Here is an 18,916-nt window from a genome sequence, read left to right as displayed (position 1 = left end):
TATTGCTTTTATTTGATTTTGATTTTTTCTTTAAACTACTATTGCATAGGATGAATTATTGAAAGAAAAGGAAAAACTATTGTCGGAGAAAAGATGAACGTTGTCAAGCTTGAGGACTTGAGATTCCTGAAAAGAGGCACCGGTCCCAATCTGTAATCTCGTAATTTTGGATTTGCTTGTTAATGACTGCATTGATGGAGTTCCTGAGCAGTAATTTGACTGTTGTTGGCTATATTTAAAAAGAGAACATCATTGTTATCAGTTTTCTAATTTTATTGTCGGTTAAATTTTTTCAGCAAATAAATTTGATATTTGGATTCTTAAAAAGCATGATTTAAAAAAAATCTACAAATGTGTGGAGTGGGTATGGAGACTCGGTTAAGATTTTGAATCCTTATATCATTTTTCTGTTAATAGACTTTTTAAAAGATCAAAAAATGTATAAACTCAATTTTTTTCATTATTTTAGTTGATGGCGGTGTACTTGAAATTACTCCTGAATTAGTATTCAGGAAGTCGCATTTGTAAATCCTTTGTTGGTGGTAAGTTTTGATATTTTTAAAATTCTTCATTTGCATTTAGACCAAATTTTCCTTGTGATTAACAAATTTATTTCTTTATCTTACATTTAAGCCTGTTTTAATGCGATGTATCTAAGTGACAACAAGGTAGCTAATTGCTCATGTGGAAGATAAGAAAGTTCATGTGTTTATTGTCTGATATAAGTAGATTTAGCTGATTGTTTATTGTATGATATTGTAGATTTTCTATCATTAAATATTAAATTCGCATTGGTACGTAATGGTCTCTCATGTGAAGGAAAAAGAAATTTATGCGTTGGATACTCTCGAACAAAATATATCTAAGTATGACGTAATTAAGGAGTTTGTGGTATGTAAAAGCTTAATTGTAACGTATCTTATTGTTAAGAACATAAGGTGAATGTATTAGTATATTTTCTTTTTTGGTTGTAAGGATTGATTGTTAATCAATTAACTGGAAGATATTATAAATTGACAAATTATCTTCTCACCAACCACCCAAAACAAATGATAATTCCAGATGCGGACCTCTGTAATTAAAGACAATACAATGTTGGGTGGCGGGATATCAATCCTCATTTCCAAACCAAATAAGTTTCTTGAATCATGATATTTTTCTAGTAGAATATTTTGTTTTTAATATATGACACATTTTGTATTTTTCTTGTAGAATATTTTGTTTTTAATATATGACACATGATTTGAAGTTTTGTATGTACCTGTTCATTATAATATTGCAACAAAAGATCCATAAATTTCTTGATGTATGATAAGGAAATGAAATGAAAAAAGATTGTAATTTTAGACTTGAACGGAGTGTTTTTGTATACGAAACGGGAACGAGGTGAGAGCTAAGGCTAATTTAAATTGGAAGGTTAACTTATACATATTGATGAGAAACTAATTGAATTTCTTTTGGAAACGGTGTACAGACTATATTACAAAAAATTTTTAGACTTTTGCTCAAGAAAATTTGTTGTTGCTATTTGGTGGCAAAAAAAAAAAAAAAAAAAAAAAAACAAATCAGAAATATATGTAAAAAAAGCAAGAAAATGAAGTTGGTTTTAAGTTCTTCTTTTGTTGGATACGTTCCTCTTTAACCTCAAAAAGTCCATCTCTTGGTAGAATTTTTTGATAACATTTTATTTGGTTTTGTTGTATTCTGCAGAATCAAAAGCCAATAATATTTAAAGATTTTAAAAAATTTTGGGATAAATATAAGGAATATAATGCATAAAATACAATATTGATTGATGATTCTGAATACAAATCATATCTTAATCCTGTAAGTACACCAAGTTAATTTTCATTGTGCTAATGATTTTGGTCGAATGACGTTTTTTTTATCTTTTCCTTATCTCCGTAGGAATATACTTTCATCACACATTTGAACAAAAAAAGAGAAGAATGGACAACGGGGTAGGACCCACACTTTGTTGAAAATAGAAAATGGTAGGTACATGTAGTTTGAAAAGAAAAAAAAAAAAGGAAGTCTTCCGCTGGTAGGAGGATGCGTTAATCACGCATCCACTTCTCCTAATCAAGCTTCCACCTCTCCTATAAATAGGAGATGGTGCTAGAGCTTCAATACATACAACCGAGCGACAGAAGAGAGTGTTTGAGAGAATTTGAGTTTTAGAATTGGGTTCTAAAACTCGGGTAGAGAAAATAGTGAGGATAATTTGGGAAACACGTTCGCGTGCCACTATTTTTATTACTCTCTTTGTAAGCCTACTATTTTTAATAGTGGAAGAATTATTCGGTTTTTGTCCCGTGGACGTAGCCCTAACAGTTAAAGGGTGAACCACGTAAATATCTGTGTCATATTTCTATTTTTCCGCTGTGTTATTATTCTCGTAATTTTATTGCTGGGCCTTAACAAGTGGTATCAGAGCCGAAGGTTTACCGGATCCGTGGATATATTTTGAAAATAAATATACCACGACGACGAGAAAATTACGCTGAATCCATTGGTGCAGTCCGTTCAGAAAGACGTTGCAGAATCGACTTAGTGATGAATAGTAAAATAGTAATTCAAAGTTGATAGTGAACAGTACTATTGGCGTTACTGAGTCCAGCCCAGCACTATTCACGCATAGTACTATTCACATATACAGTTACTATTCACGAATACAGGTACTGTTTACGTATACTGTTACTGTTCAGGCATACGGTCACTATTCACGTATACTACTATTTACGTATACGGTTTTTGTTGGTGATAATATTCTGCACAAGTCAAAATGGACGACAGAACAATAGGCACAATGGTTAGACTCAACTCATCAAACTATGCAGTATGGAAGATATTAATGGAAGACCTTCTATGCTGTAAAGATCTCTTTGAAACGATTGAGTTGAAAGGGGTCAGACCAGCTTCAATAAATGAGAGCGATTGGAAGTCGATTAACAGAAAAGCAGTCGCAACCATCAGGCAGTCTGTTGAAATGAGCGTCATAAATCATATCGCTCATGAGAAAGATGCCTATTCAATCTGGAAGAAGTTAGAGGACATGTATGAGCGGAAGAATGCCCAAAACAAAGCTTTTTTTAATTAAAAAGCTTGTAAATTTAAAGTACAGAGACGGTGAAAGTGCTTCAGATCACTTGGGCAAATTTCAAGAAATAGTGAACCAACTGACGACGTCAAAAATAGTGTTTGACGACCAGGTGCAAGCACTATTCTTATTGAGTTCCTTGCCGGACAGTTGGGAGACGCTGACTGTTACGCTCAGTAATGTGTCGGAGGGGAATCTGACCTTAACCACAGTCAAGGAAAGCATTCTGAATGAAGAAACCAGACGGAAGGAGAATGCTATGAGTAGCAACTCAGACGCACTCGTTACAGTTACAGAAAGGAGGGGGAGAAGCAGAATAAGATACCCCCAAAATCCAGACAAACGTGACCATTCACGGAGAAGATCCAAGTCAAGAAAAGGAGTCACTTGCTATCATTGTGGCAAGCCCGGTCACGTCCAAAGGCACTGCAGAAAGTGGAAGAAGGAACGAGCCAAAGAAAATGATGAGGAAAAAGACGATACGGAGGTAGCTTCAGTAGCTATTGATGCTGACGCACTTGGTGATGGTAGTGCGTTGATTTCTCATGCTGGTCTCAGTGAGTGTTCCACTAGTCAACAATCTCTATGGATTATTGACTCTGCATGTTCTTATCATATTTCTTCAAAGAAGGAATATTTTTCATCACTTACCCTCGGAGATTACGGCCATGTCAAGACTTTGAATGGCACATATGTGGAAAATTGCGGCATTGGAACAGTATGCATCAAAACCAATGCTGGTTATGATCTCTGGTTGGAAGATGTGAGATACACTCCTACGACAAACTTCAATCTGATCTCAGTTCATTGTCTTGATGAATTGGGCTATGCAAATTTGTTTGTTAATAGAACGTGGAAGCTTTCCAAAGGTAACTTGGTGTTCGGTCGAGGAAGAAAGTTCAACACCCTCTACTACACCCAGGCTAAAGTTTGCACAGGAGTAGTGAATACAGTTGAAGATTCATCTGCTGAGTTATGGCACAAACGACTTGGTCATTTGAGTGAGAAAGGAATGGAGACTCTCACTAAGAAGAAAATGCTATCTTTGAAAGGTTTGCCTCTGAAAATATGCACTGATTGTTTGTCTGGTAAACAACATAGAGTTTCCTTTCAAAGATCTCCTTCTCCATCTAGAAAACCTGGTATTCTAGAATTGGTACACACTGATGTTTGCTCAATGGGTGACAAATCCTTGAGTGGTTGCTCATATTATGTTAGCTTTATTGATGATCATTCTAGAAAAGTGTGGGCTTTTCCAATAAAGTCAAAAGACCAGGTGCTGGATATGTTTAAAGTCTTTCATGTCAGTGTTGAAAGACAAACGGGAAGAAAGTTAAAATGTGTTAGAGCTGATAATGGTGGTGAGTACAGAGGACCGTTTGAAAAGTATTGCTCAGAACACGGCATCAGACTTCAAAAGACAGTTCCCAAAACTCCACAGCAGAATGGAGTTGCAGAGAGAATGAACAGAACCATTGTTGAAAGGGTTAGATGTATGCTCTCTCATGCTAAACTTCCTAAAACCTTTTGGGCTGAAGCAATGAATACTGCAGTTTACTTGATCAACCTTTCACCTTCAACCTCACTCAAAGGAGATGTTCCAGAAAAGGTGTGGTCAAGGAAAAATATTTCTTACGATCATCTTAGAATATTTGGCTGCAGGGCTTTTGTTCATGTTCCAAAAGATGAAAGATCCAAGCTTGATTCGAAGTCAAAACAGTGTATCTTCTTGGGTTATGGAAATGATGATTTTGGGTACAGATTATGGGATCCAGTTGAAAAGAAGCTCATCAGAAGCAGAGATGTAGTATTCCTGGAAGACCAAACCATTGAAGACTTTGAGAAAAATGAAAAGCCAAAGTCTATCAATGAGTTTCCTGTTAGTCTTGATGCAGAACCTCGTGTAGAACCACAAAATGATGACGAAGATGATGATGAACCTGTTCAGAATGATGCTGAACCAGCTCCAATAGAAGAACTGCCTCAATTGAGAAGATCTGCGAGAGGCAGGATACCTTCCCAGAGATATTCTCCTAATGAGTATGACTTGTTGACTCAAGGGGGAGAACCAGAGAACTATCAGGAGGCAATGGAAGATTGTAAAAAGAATGAGTGGTTGAAAGCCATGCAAGATGAGATGGAGTCCTTGCATGAGAACCAGACTTATGAGTTGGTGAAACTGCCTCAAGGTAAGAAGGCACTGAAGAATAAATGGGTGTTCAGGTTGAAGACTGAACAGAACAACTCACAGCCAAGGTACAAGGCGAGACTGGTTGTGAAGGGATTCGGTCAGAAGAAAGGAGTTGACTTTGAAGAAATTTTCTCACCCGTTGTCAAAATGTCTTCTATCAGAGTTGTGCTCGGATTAGCAGCTAGCTTGAATTTGGAGATCGAGCAACTTGATGTAAAGACTGCTTTCCTCCATGGTGACTTAGAGGAGGAAATTTATATGGAGCAACCAGAAGGGTTCAGAGTCAAAGGCAAAGAACACTTGGTGTGTAAATTGCAGAAAAGCTTGTATGGCCTCAAACAAGCTCCCAGACAGTGGTACAAAAAGTTTGACTCTTTCATGGTGAATCACGGGTATGAGAAAACTACTTCTGATCATTGTGTATTTGTGAAAAAGTTCATAGAAGGCGACTTTATTATTCTCTTGTTATATGTGGATGATATGCTTCTTGTGGGCCAAGATGCTAAGAAAATTGAGAGCTTGAAAAAGGAACTTGAAAAATCCTTTGCCATGAAGGATTTGGGATCGGCAAAACAGATACTAGGAATGAAGATCTCCAGAGACAGGAAAAAGAGAAAGTTGTGGCTGTCACAAGAAAAGTATATCGAGAAAGTTCTCAGCAGATTCAACATGAGCAATGCGAAACCAGTTTCTACTCCACTTGCAGGTCATTTCAAATTAAGTCTCGATCAATGTCCTTCAAGTGAGAAAAAAAAAGAACTGAAGAAGATTCCTTATGCATCCGCCGTTGGCAGCTTGATGTACGCCATGGTATGCACAAGACCGGATATTGCTCATGCTGTTGGTGTTGTTAGCCGATTTCTTTCAAATCCAGGTAAAGAACACTGGAATGCAGTAAAGTGGATTCTCAGGTATCTTAAGGGCACTTCCAAAATGTGCTTATGTTTTGGTGATAATACACCTGTGTTAGATGGTTACACAGATGCAGATATGGGTGGTGATGTTGATTCGCGCAAATCAACTTCTGGATATCTGATGACTTTTGCAGGAGCAGCAGTTTCTTGGTAATCGAAATTACAAAAATGTGTTGCACTCTCATCCACTGAGGCGGAATATATCGCCATTACAGAAGCTAGCAAAGAACTCTTGTGGATGAAGAAATTCCTACAAGAATTGGGTGTAGAACAAGAGAAGTACATTCTGCTATGCGATAGTCAAAGCGCGATACATCTCATCAAGAATTCGACCTTTCATTCAAGGTCAAAGCACATTGATGTGAGGTATCATTGGATACGTGATGCGCTAGAGATGAAGTTATTTCAGATTGAAAAGATTCACACTGATGATAATGGCGCTGATATGATGACTAAGGCTTTGCCTACGAAGAAGCTTATCATTTGCAGAAAGATAGCCGGTATGGCTAACGTCCCCACTTGAGTGTGCAGGGGGAGATTTGTTGTGCGGTGCCCACTCAAATGGGACCCACATTTGAAAAAAAAAAAGAAGAGAAGAATGGAAAACGTGGTAGGACCCACACTTTGTTGAAAATAGAAAATGGTAGGTACATGTAGTTTGAAAAGAAAAAAAAAAGGAAGTCTTTGGTAGGTGATCCGCTGGTAGGTGGATGCGTTAATCACGCATCCACTTCTCCTAATCAAGCTTCCACCTCTCCTATAAATAGGAGATGGTGCTAGAGCTTCAATACATACAACCGAGCGACAGAAGAGAGTGTTTGAGAGAATTTGAGTTTTAGAATTGGGTTCTAAAACTCGGGTAGAGAAAATAGTGAGGATAATTTGGGAAACACTTTCGCGTGCCACTATTTTTATTACTCTCTTTGTAAGCCTACTATTTTTAATAGTGGAAGAATTATTCGGTTTTTGTCCCGTGGACGTAGCCCTAACAGTTAAAGGGTGAACCACGTAAATATCTGTGTCATATTTCTATTTTTCCGCTGTGTTATTATTCTCGTAATTTTATTGCTGGGCCCTAACAATTCTAAAGTCATATAATAATCTGACAAATATTGATGACTATCTAGGTAAAGCATTGTTCTGTATTTTTACTGGTAGGTTACTTGTATGGTTTAAGTAACAAGAAAACCAAAGAGTTGCAGCTCTTAAGAATGAATATGAAAGATATTTGGAGTAGATGGCTTTTGCAGAACATGTGCAGACGCATATTAAAACTAAACATGTTAGCGAGCCGGACATACAAAGTTTTGAGAAAAGAGAATATTACAAAGATGTTTCCTGAGAATTGAAAAACAATTTCTAAAGTTTAGTAGGCTGTTCATTGTTTTGAATATTAACCAACAAATCGTATAATTGTAAATAGAGATCTGACATGTAGAAATATGTTTAGATATTGTAAATAGAAATCAAAACTCAGTGTGTAATTGTAATTATAGATAATGTGTTTTGTAAATGCAAAATATGTTTAGATATAAGTTTATATGTATGTAATCTTTACTCATTGAAACTTAAAAGGATATTTTATGTTTACACCAAGCTTTTAGATACTTTAGCATTTTGCTACCAGTAGATATTGGATTGAAGTAAAGATATTATAGAGCTCAACATTTCAACGTACATTAAAGAATAAAAGGGATACTGTAGTATTTTGTATTATAATTTTATTTTATATTTTTACTTTTTAATGTATATTATGGGAAAACGTTGATTGAGAAGTTCTCAACATCATTAGGAAGATTAATATCAAAGTCTGGTCTGACCATAAACACCTTAACCCGCAAAAAGGGTGAAGAAACAAAGCTAGGTAAGCTAGGTAAAGTCAACATAAATTGTTTGCAGTTTCCGTACCGTTCTCTATATACTATGACGTGGTGTTGCTACCAATCATCCTCAAGAAGGTATTGGAATAAAGCTAGGTAAAGGAATCTAGCTAGGTAAAGTCAATGTAATCCTGTAAGTTTGGGATAAATGTAAGGATTAAAATTAGAGATGGCAATATATCGGATACCCACTTAAAATGCACTACATGAACTCAATTACAAATTAAGTACTCAAACTCATTTAGAAATTCATTTTTTCTATCCGAACTCATCTCAAACTCAATTGTAGTTGCTCATTTAAAATTATAAATATTTTTATTTTTAATTTTTAAAATAAAAAACAAGTAAAAATTATAAAATTATTTATTTGACTTAATAAAAAATATAATATAAATATTAAATAATTATAGCATTAACAATAATTACAAAAAGTGTGTGTGTATATATATATATATATATATATATATATTTTTTTGAATATTTATTAAACGGGTAACGGGTAGTGGGTACTCGCTTCCTTGAACCCGAGCTTGACCCGAACCCGACACAGATAGTAAAAATACTACTTGAATCGTTAAAATCGGAGCGGATCGGATTGGGTATCTGCCGGTTCAAATTGCCATCCTTTAAGTATAATGAATCAAATACAGTATTGATTGATGATTTTGAATACAAATCATACCATAAGTACACCAAGTTAGTTTTCATTGTGCTAATGATTTTGATCTATTTTAGTCTAATGATGCTCTTTTTATCTTTTCCTTGTCTATGTAGGAATATACTTTCATCATCCCAAAATCTAACAAATATTGATGACTATCTAGGTAAGGCATTGTTCTGTTTTTCTACTGGTACATTACTCATATGGTTTAAGTAACAAGAAAATCAAATAGTTGCAGCTCTTAAGAATGAATTTGCAAGATATCTGGAGAAGCTGTCTTTTGCAGAAAATATGCAGACGCATATTAAAAATAACCATGTTGGCAAGCCGGGCATACAAAGTTGAGGAAAGAGAATATTATCAAGATGCTGCTTGAAAATTGAAAAACAATTCCTAAAGTTTAGAAGACTATTCATTGCTTTGAACATTAACCAACAAATCGTGTAATTGCAAATAGAAATCAAATCGTGTAATTGCAAATAGAAATCTGATTTTCATACCGTTCGTTGTTGACTATGACGTGGCCTTGCTGCTAATCATTCTCCAAAAAGGTATTGAAATAAAGCTAGGTAAAAGAATAACACTAGGTAAAATCAATATAATCTTGTAAGTTTGGGATAAATATAAGGAGTATAATGCATCAAATACAGTATTGATTGATGATTCTGAGTACAAATCATACCTTAATCCTGTAAGTACATCAAATTAGTTTTTATTGTGTGAATGATTTGGTCTAATGATGCTCTTTTTATCTTTTCTTTGTCTATGTAGGAATATACTTCTATCATTGCAAAGTCATATAATGATCTGATAAGTACTGATAACTATTTAGTTAAGCATAGTGTTTTTCACGACGTGCATTGCACGTTAACTTTTACTCTATTGTCAAATCATCCAAGCCCCTATCACATAACATTCACATAAACATAAGCAACTTGACATTTTTAATGCATCATTCAACACATTAATGAAAATGAGTGATTGCTAGGTAAAATTAAACATAACAGTATACTCTAAACATAGGAACTGCTTATAATACTAATCACTTATTTCATTAATTTTTATATAATAATACATTTACCACCCTATTTTTTATTGACATTTAATATAGTTTTTTTTTTTTTTTTTTTTTTTTTTTTTGAGGGAAACATTTAATATACTAATTCAGGACCATATGAAATTAGTCAATTCATGTAATTGCTCATCAAATTTCTTTGGTTATATTACTCTTGTGGAAGTTATAAAATGTTAATCATATCATATATACAAGATTCCAAAAAAATTAAAAATTAAAATACCAAGAAAAAGAAAAAGCAATGAAAATATATTTAATATTGTCTCCAAAATTGTGAGGTTATAACACGACAGTTCCCAGCAGATCATTACCCTATTGAAAATAAATAACAGAAAAAGATGAACAATCAATGTTTCAAATAAATTAATAAACAATTCTTAAAACATTGGCTATGTGGTAAATTAACCAAACACAATCTTCATTGAAAGTGACAAAGTTCTTGTTATTACTATAACAATCTTCAAAACTGACCTAATTATTTTGCCAATAGCATGCAATACAAATTTTGTACCCTCCAAATTCACATCCAATATTTTGTAGCTTGGGTAGTGCGGACACTTCCTCCTCATTGCTAAGAATGCGTTTTGATAACTTACACTTACTGACTCCAAGCATCAGAGCCCTTCAATCCCATTCCGTTCAAAGGCGTCTTAATTACTTGGTCACTGTTACATAATTTGCGTTATTTTTTGCTTCCAAGACAATGACTTACAGTTTAGTCATCACTTGACGTGCTGTTTCCCGCGCCGCCAACCCAATACTGTTTGACAGCAACCAAAATCTTCTCTGGAACAAGCGGCCCATCCTCGTGATCCATCAGTTTTATATCCCATCTCATGCCTCCTGCAATTTTCTTAACTTCATTGAGAACATCAACCCCGTCTCTGAATATTACTGACCCTTCTGGACGCAAAATGCGATCCATTTCCAGAAGGATGTCCTCAAACTTACACCTGATATAGCATTCAAATATATTCATTAGAAACTACCAGCAGCGACAAGTTTTGGTTATTAAACCCATCAAAAGTCATACTTAGATGGGTCGGAAAAAAAAAAAATTTCCAAGTTGAAGAAAGGCATTATAGTAACCCCAAAATTGGGACTTTCATTAACGAAACAAGGTATTAGAAGAAAATTTAGATTCTCACCTGTTCTGATACAAGCTAAATACACCATTGGCATGGATGAGATCATATGTCCTTGGGTATGTTGAGAATCCTTCACACCTGAAAGAAAAGAACAGCAAAAGAAAATTTCACCGACATTTCAAAGAAATGACTTCTGGGGTTTCAATGCTAAAACTTTCAAGTTCATCTCTAAATTACATTTGAACCAAGAGATGGAATTATCAAGGGAACAATCACTTTATATCCTCATCAACACTCGGAAAAGGGTATGGATATAGAAATTTCCTAGAGCTATGACTGAGCTATATTTAATCATTAGCATGCATAGTTTTCTAGTCAACACCCTATTCCGTAACTTGTATGTTGAACTTGAGTTACTTTCACAAAACCAATGAGTTCAAACATAGATAGAGCAACAGCAGCAAGAATAAAAACTAAAGAGAAGTTCAAAAATAATGAAATTCCACTAAGTATGCACTTCAAGTTTCATGGGATTGAGAAGGTCAATAAGCAAAGCTTATTTTTGTCAGTACTACTATAGAAGAAAACTCATACAATAAATTCTCACTGAAGCTCAGTATGATTGGCAAGCTGCAGTGCTGCACCAGTTTCACACCAGCAATGTGACATTAGCCATGTGTGTTTCCTAGTTTAGCTCGTAAAGTCTCAAGGTGTTGAGCTCTCGGACTTGGGATTAAATCCCTATCACATCCACCGGACCAAAAGACTTGCAATAGCAGAAAACAGAAGGTACTACCACAATATCTGATCACTATTAACATTGGCAGTAAAGGGAGGAGATTCGAAAGGACGTACCAGTCATGATAAATGCCAACTAAACCTCTCTCATAAATAACACCTAAAGTGTTCTTGGCAACTGTAGGCACAACATTCATCACCCAAGATTTTGGTGATTCAAGTGCTGCTGCAAATCCCCCAAGTCCAGCATTCATATCCATCACATTCCGATATCTTGTTGTGCCAATCAATCTGTTGATCCTTTTATATTCTTTTACATGCTTTTTCCAAAGTTGATTATCTTCTTGATAAGATTCAGTTGTGACACCATCAACCAGTCCGTTAGCTATTCGAGGAGGCACTGCAAAAAGCCTTTCTGGAAACTTCTTTAACTCCCCACCTGCTACTTCTTTTGCATTGTTTACCTCAGGGAAAGGGGTTATACACGTTTCCATTTCCTTGTACCTAAATGAACCATAAAAGGAATTAGTATGGAAAAAATAAATAAAAGGAAAAGCAACTTGTAGAATTTGCAAGAGAGGTTATAGGCAGGAACAATTTTCCCCTTTTGAGAAGGCACGGTATCTTGTTCAGAACATGACAGATAAGAGTATTCAGGCGTGGCCAGTAGGGGTGAGCATTCGGCCAATTCAGCAAATTTGAGTAACAATTTTAATCGAAATAAATTAACCAAAATTTTTTTTACTAAACTAAAATTAACCGAACTTATCCAAATCATTTTGGCTGAATTAATTTTGGTCATCAACTGCGCCGAAGTTAAGGAAAATGAAAAACCTAATTAACCGAACGAATTTAATCAAAATTTGTAATTAATCGACTTTAACCAAAATAAAAATTAACTACAATTACTAATCACTAATTAATCAAAATAAAAACTGAAATATTTTTTATTTTTTATTTTTAATTTTATTATCTACTTAACTAAAATGACATAGTTTTAAGAGTTGATTAATTTGATTAATTTAGTTTGATTAACTTTTCATTGAAACTTTAACCAATTACTGAAAATTTAATTTTCTTTAACTAAACTTTTAATCGAACATTTATTCACCGAATCGAAATGGCCAAATTGGCCGAACTGAATGCTCACCCCTAGTGGTCAGAACATTAATTTTTTAAGATCACTTTATGCACGTATAAAATGGCCAAAAAAGAGAAAGGAAGTCCTTTAACTAGAAATAACATGTGAAGTGAAAAAAATTTGGTGCAGATTGACTTTGAACCATTTTATTATAGTTTCCATGAACTTCTTTATAATGCCATTACATATGCATAAGCAAATCAAAATGCACGGAAACTCACCAGACATCATCAGCGTCATTTGATTTGCATATACTTGTAAACTTTCTTTGGCAGTTTTTGTCATTAACCCGTTTTCTCCAAATAGCAATATCTCCTTTCTCATATTTTTTCTCCCAGCAAAGGCTTTCTGCAATCTCTTCAATCTTATTTTGCTCAGCCTGTAGATCGCTCTTAGACCGTTTCCAGGTCTGATAGTAGGTCTTCCAATTAATTGGAGGGCCAGACAGAATCCAGTATCCTCCAGGCCTGAGTACTCTATCAACTTCCATTAGGTACATACCTTCTGCATACAAAATAGAAGTTCATGGATGAAAAGGTTGCAAACTTCTACCAGATAACCGAGGAGTTATTCCATAAAATCTACTAAAGTAATTCAAATATCAAATCAATCAGTTAAGTGCAAAGTAATTAAAGAAGCAAGGCACACTAAGGCACAAAGGGATCCTAGAGCCTAGGAGCAAGGCACAAGGCACAAGGCGAAGGCATGCGCTGGATCAAAGTGAGGCGCAAAATAATTAAAAAAAAAAAAAAGATTCCTAATCATAAAATAGAACATATAGAATCTAAATGAAGGAGTGGAGGCTAGATCACAAAGCACATCACTGGTTTTGTGTTTCATTTTATGTCTTTTATTTATTTATTTTATGTAAGCAGATGCTACAATACAACTTTATATTGAAAAACCTTAGGTGACTTGTTCAGGACAACAAAAAAAAGAAAGGCATGCCTTTCTTGAGCCTTACTCGCAAAAAAGTCCCAAAAAGGCACACGCCTCACCAAAGGCGATAGCCTTAGTGAAGTCATCCGCCTGAGGACTGTTGAGCAAGCCCTTGAGCCTTAAGTAAGGCACGTCTTTAATAACTATTTTTAAGTTGAAATGAAAGGCAACAAGGAATAAAAAAATTTAACCCAAAATTTCTTTTTCCTGACATCACAAATTTATCATAAGATTCAAAGTTCAGTTGAGTTTTTCCCCCCATAACAAATACCTGTTTATCAATTACCTCAAGAAACTTAAACCTTCAAGTTTCAAATATATCAAATAGGAGAACAGGAAAACAAATTTATAACTGATGAAAACTGTTGTATGACATTCTACATATTTTACGATAGCAACAGGGAAAAATACAGAAAACCATCACATACACCATAACATCCATAAGGTCCTAATAATAACTCAGCAACAAAAGCAATGGAAGCATAACCATTAATATATAGCACATGGATATTTATGCATTGCATCATGTACAACAAAGAGAAATTGCATATCAAATCCTTAAGGCTTTAGTTTATGATGACACAAACACATATATTGCTACAATTTATCCCATTTTTATCACAATTCATAATTGATTTTTTTTCTTTTGAATTGTAATTGAATTCACAAATTCCTTTTACCTAGTGGCTCAGCATAAATTACTAGATATTTCCATTTTCAAAGAAACTAATATAGAGACATCTTATTCATTCTGTCATTTGCAAATCTGAATACAGAATACTGAGGAAATATAGAAATGCAATCACTCTAGACACAGATAATTAAGGCTTCAAATGTTAAAATTATATGATAAATAATATGGCTGGGCACATGCAACAGCTCTAAGGTTTATACTGAAGGGTTGATTATGGAGAAGTTTATTGCTTTCAAAGAAAAAATTCAGTTCACATTCAATGAAGATAATTTTATTCTTTTGACCAGGCTTTCTGCGGTGAATATTAAATCGTACTGCTTGGGACTTGACATTAAGGATCATCACTAATCAATATACTGTAACATTTCATGAACCAAAAGCATTTCAAATTTATTGTTTCTGCTGAGGATAGTTATTGTTGTAAGCAGTCTGACAGTAAGATAGTTTCATTTGCATTTTTAGTTTCAGTAAAACACTTGAGTTTATTTTATAACACTAAATATAAAAAGGCAAAAACAATCCCACGTTATTAATTTTAATATTAGAAACACTTACCATTCGAGGTCCATGGTATTAGACATCGAGAGCATTGAGCCATATCAAAAGCTCTTGATGGGTATGGAAGACGTATTGATCCAAGAACCCCAATAATTGCAGGAACTCCCCGCTCCAATGCAAATTGTATCTGTGCTTCGTGATTGTCCCGTGGTGCAAAGGACATGGCTAATACATTTCTCTTCATTAGGTATGCACCCCAGCTTGCAACCTATATAATTATAGGATTCAGTAATTCAGCAATCATAACAAGATTAAGCTTAAACAATCATAATTGATTGAGAATGTTCTCTTATTAGGAGTTAGTAGCGGAGAGGAGGAAGACAAAACATATTACAACTAATGGTGGAACAAAGAATATGAGCTTATGTAAAGTCTGTCACTTGTTTTATACATGCCAAAGATAAAACCAAGGATTCATATAGCCGCATAAAAACAAAGGATTCATATAGCTAAGTCCAACAAGTCTGAGATACAGGCTTGGCTGTTATTCTACTTGTTGTTGTGTTGTCAAATATAAAACCAAATAAAAATGGAAAACAGTAGAGCAGTCCACAAACATAGCTCATATTATATCAAGTGAAATCAGACAAGTTTTACACTATGTTTATTGAAACAGGAAAGAAGGGGCACAGGACATAATCTACAATAGTCGAGTATAAAAAGCATGAACCATGTCATATTTATCAATTCCTAAAATCAGGCCTTAAACAACAGGGAGCTATCAGTCCTTCTACATGTCTAATTTTTTGATAAATGTATAACTAAAAGGCCAAAGCTAACAACATATTGCAGTTAAAAACTTAAAATAAATACTGACTTGCAACTTGGAGAAGTAAAGAACAACAAATAGTTCCAAGCTATTGAATCCATAAAAACTTGAATAAATATGTTTTGATTGGTACTTTGATCAGAAAGAGATTAGAATAATTTGAAACATACCCCACAGCCTGTATCGAGAGCAGTTCTGACGGAGCCATCTGCAATTGGGATCACTGATGCAAGTTCATCAATGTATTTATCTGCACCTTGAGGGAACATGGTTCCTCCTCCTGGAAATTTGAACACATTACCCTGAAACTGCACCCAATTCTGAACAGCCTTCTCCACAGTCAAACTTTTATATGGAACATTAGCATAATGGACATAGTCACGGCCTTTTGGCCATGGAAATGGAGTCATATACCCTTTTGGTGCTGGAATAAGACAATGCAATTTTTCTTCTTCTGGTGGGCAATGTCTTTCTCTGTATATCATATTTTCCCGTGGAAATTTCATTGCTCGGTCTTGTTCTTGACATGGAGTATAATCAGTATATTTAACATCACATGGCTTGAATACTACAGTTTTAGGCTTAGATGGTTCAATAATCTCAACAGTATTGTGACGTGGTTCAAAGTTGAGATCAGGAAAGATCTTGCAATCTGTCTGCTTGGTCACCTGAAAGGCTATGCTATCTCCTTTTCCAAAACCACTCTTCTGCCATGCTCCCAAGACATAAAAGAAACAGCACAAACAAAACACGATAAATATTGACAGAGGACCTCGCGATCTGCTACCAGGAGGGTTATGCTTTGAGCCCATGATATAGCTAGGACAATCCCCTGGGGCACATTGTCAGAATGCAGTGTTGTTAGAAACAGCAACCTTGGGTATAGAAGCTAAAACTGGAGAGAGTGACCATACTTCTTCAAAAAAAAAAAAAAAAAAATCTATCCATCAAATGATAAAGAAATTATTCAACACAACCAGTTGCCACCCACCTTTACAGTTGTGCAATCCATCATCTATTTTCTTTAGGTGCATTGCATGCATTTATGAGTGCAGGGTGAACTATGTATTAAATTATTAATGGACCAGATGCATTGAATAATTTCTCCTGATTGACCATACTTGAACTACATAGCCAATCAAGATGCTCAATAACAACATTAATTTCAGGAATAATTCAAGAATCAATTCCAGAGCTAATTATTTAGCATGAGAGCCCAAGTTCATATAAACCCCACATTGAAATCGCATACTTCTAATGTGGGATCTAAGACAAGTCCCATACCTTGTCTTGCAACTAGGACCCCAACACATGAAATCAAGACAATAGTAAAAAATAAATCATTTTCTCAATAAAATTGTGAGTAAAGTAATGCTAGTAAAAAAGATAACACTATATGCAAGAAATAAAGAATATCTATTAACATAAAACTATAAATCATCTAGTGAAGAATGCTCATCAAGTAATAATGCTCAAATCAAGCGACTAATTTCGAATCTGAGAATTGGTAACAGTACAAATAGATCAAACAAATACTTAACACACTCTCTCTCAACTTGAGACCTACACTAAGACTTAAAAGCCGGCCTTTCCTAACCAAGATTGTGAAGAATGCTATCTTAATCTAACATCCTTTGATCCAAGAAACTTGGCCAAACTAAGCAGAAGTTATAATTTCAATTCAAATAAGATCAATCTCATAATTCTTTCGGGAAACCACTTGATATTTAAAAAAAAAAAAAAGCAACAGTGTGATCCAAAGGCAAAGATCAGATGAACTTACTACATTTCACAAAACCCAGAAAAGAAATTGCCTTAAAAAATAAAGAGAAATGGATCAAACCTGAAAAGAAAAGTAATTGGAGCACTTCAACTAGAACCTCTAGAGTAGATCTCTGTTAGTTGTAGAAGAGGTTACAGTGTTAGTGCTCCAGTGGAAGTAAAAGAAGCAGAAGCTACTTCTATATCAGGAGAGTAAGAGAAGAGGTAGATGTTTGAACGCTTAAGTTACGCAAATATACATAGATACGGAAATTTAATTAATTAATAGTTTTTTTTTTTTTTGGGGGGTGTTTAATTATAATCAGATGTGCTTAGTTAGCGGTGAATAAGGAGAGCATAATTAGCGTTTTCGCTTCGAATTATCCGTTGCTTTTTTCTAACAAAAAAAAAAAAAGAAAAATAATAATTACCCATTGTCAACAAAAATAAAAAAGGGCTGCCGACGCCGTGTATGGGCATTTTGACGCACAAGCTATTTATTGCTTGTCATCTAAGACCAAAAATATTTATTCTCATCCAGCAGAATTTAGAAATATTTTTTCCGAATTAATATATAATTTTTTAAAAAAGGGAAAAAATATAAATAAGTTGAATTTTATAGATTAATTTAACTAAATACATATATTAAAAAATCCTAAAAAACAAGGATCAATTGATCCCTCCTATTAGAATTTGGATCCGCCACCGTTCATATCCTGAGTATGAACTTCCATACACTAATTCAATTCTAATATGTTATTGGAAAAAAAAAATGAAAATTTTGATAAGAGCTAAGCACAAAAAAGACAGAAAGGAATTGATGAAGAAATGATCTATTTATTGAATCAGAAAGTGGCCTTTAAATAGGCAAATAAAACAACTGAAATAGCAAAATATATGCAGCATTACTGCTCAACTAAGCAGAAAATAAAGCAACAAACTAACTAAAAATCAGGGTAAAATCTCAACAACTAAACTTTTGACTAATCATTCAACAAACACTCCCTTAAACTAATGTTTGCAAACATCCAGTTTAGGTAAAAGTTTGATCTGCAGAACACACTCCTAGAAGCTTTCTTAACTTCACAAATGCTGCTTGCTTAAGTGGCTTTGTCATAATGTCAGCTACTTGATCTTCACCTTTACAAAACAATAAATCAATTGTACCATTATTGCAGAGATCACGCAAAAAATGGTAACGAACATCTATATGTTTGCTCCTGCCGTGCAAAACAGGATTTTTTGAAATCTTGATAGCTGAAACATTATCACAGAAGACTTTTGTTGGACCTTGCTGCTGGCATTGAAGCATCTCTAGCAACCTTCTCAACCATATGACTTGACAGGAACATGTTGCTGCTGAAATAAATTCAGCTTCTGTGGTGGACAAGGTAGCAATTTGCTGTT

At 34.6% G+C, this 18,916-nt stretch overlaps 1 protein-coding gene across 1 annotated transcript; it reads right to left on the bottom strand.

Moving 5' to 3' along the window:
* Positions 1 to 10,160: 10,160 nt before the first annotated feature.
* On the bottom strand, positions 10,161 to 17,756 carry LOC105648020 (S-adenosyl-L-methionine-dependent methyltransferases superfamily protein). Its single transcript, XM_012234270.3, has 7 exons — positions 17,592 to 17,756; positions 15,919 to 16,580; positions 14,977 to 15,187; positions 13,010 to 13,292; positions 11,765 to 12,151; positions 10,970 to 11,047; positions 10,161 to 10,774 (listed from the first exon to the last, which is right to left on the bottom strand). Exons 2-7 carry the CDS (start codon positions 16,558 to 16,560, stop codon positions 10,537 to 10,539), a joined length of 1,839 nt encoding a protein of 612 aa, XP_012089660.1. The 5' UTR covers positions 16,561 to 16,580; positions 17,592 to 17,756; the 3' UTR covers positions 10,161 to 10,536.
* Between the last annotated feature and the right edge of the window lie 1,160 nt (positions 17,757 to 18,916).

The sequence above is a fragment of the Jatropha curcas genome, chromosome 11 (assembly GCF_041381405.1).
Source record: "Jatropha curcas cultivar XTBG-Jc1 chromosome 11, XTBG_Jcur_1.0, whole genome shotgun sequence".
In the NCBI taxonomy this organism is placed as follows: domain Eukaryota; kingdom Viridiplantae; phylum Streptophyta; class Magnoliopsida; order Malpighiales; family Euphorbiaceae; genus Jatropha; species Jatropha curcas.
This window is presented reverse-complemented; position numbering and strand designations above follow the sequence as displayed.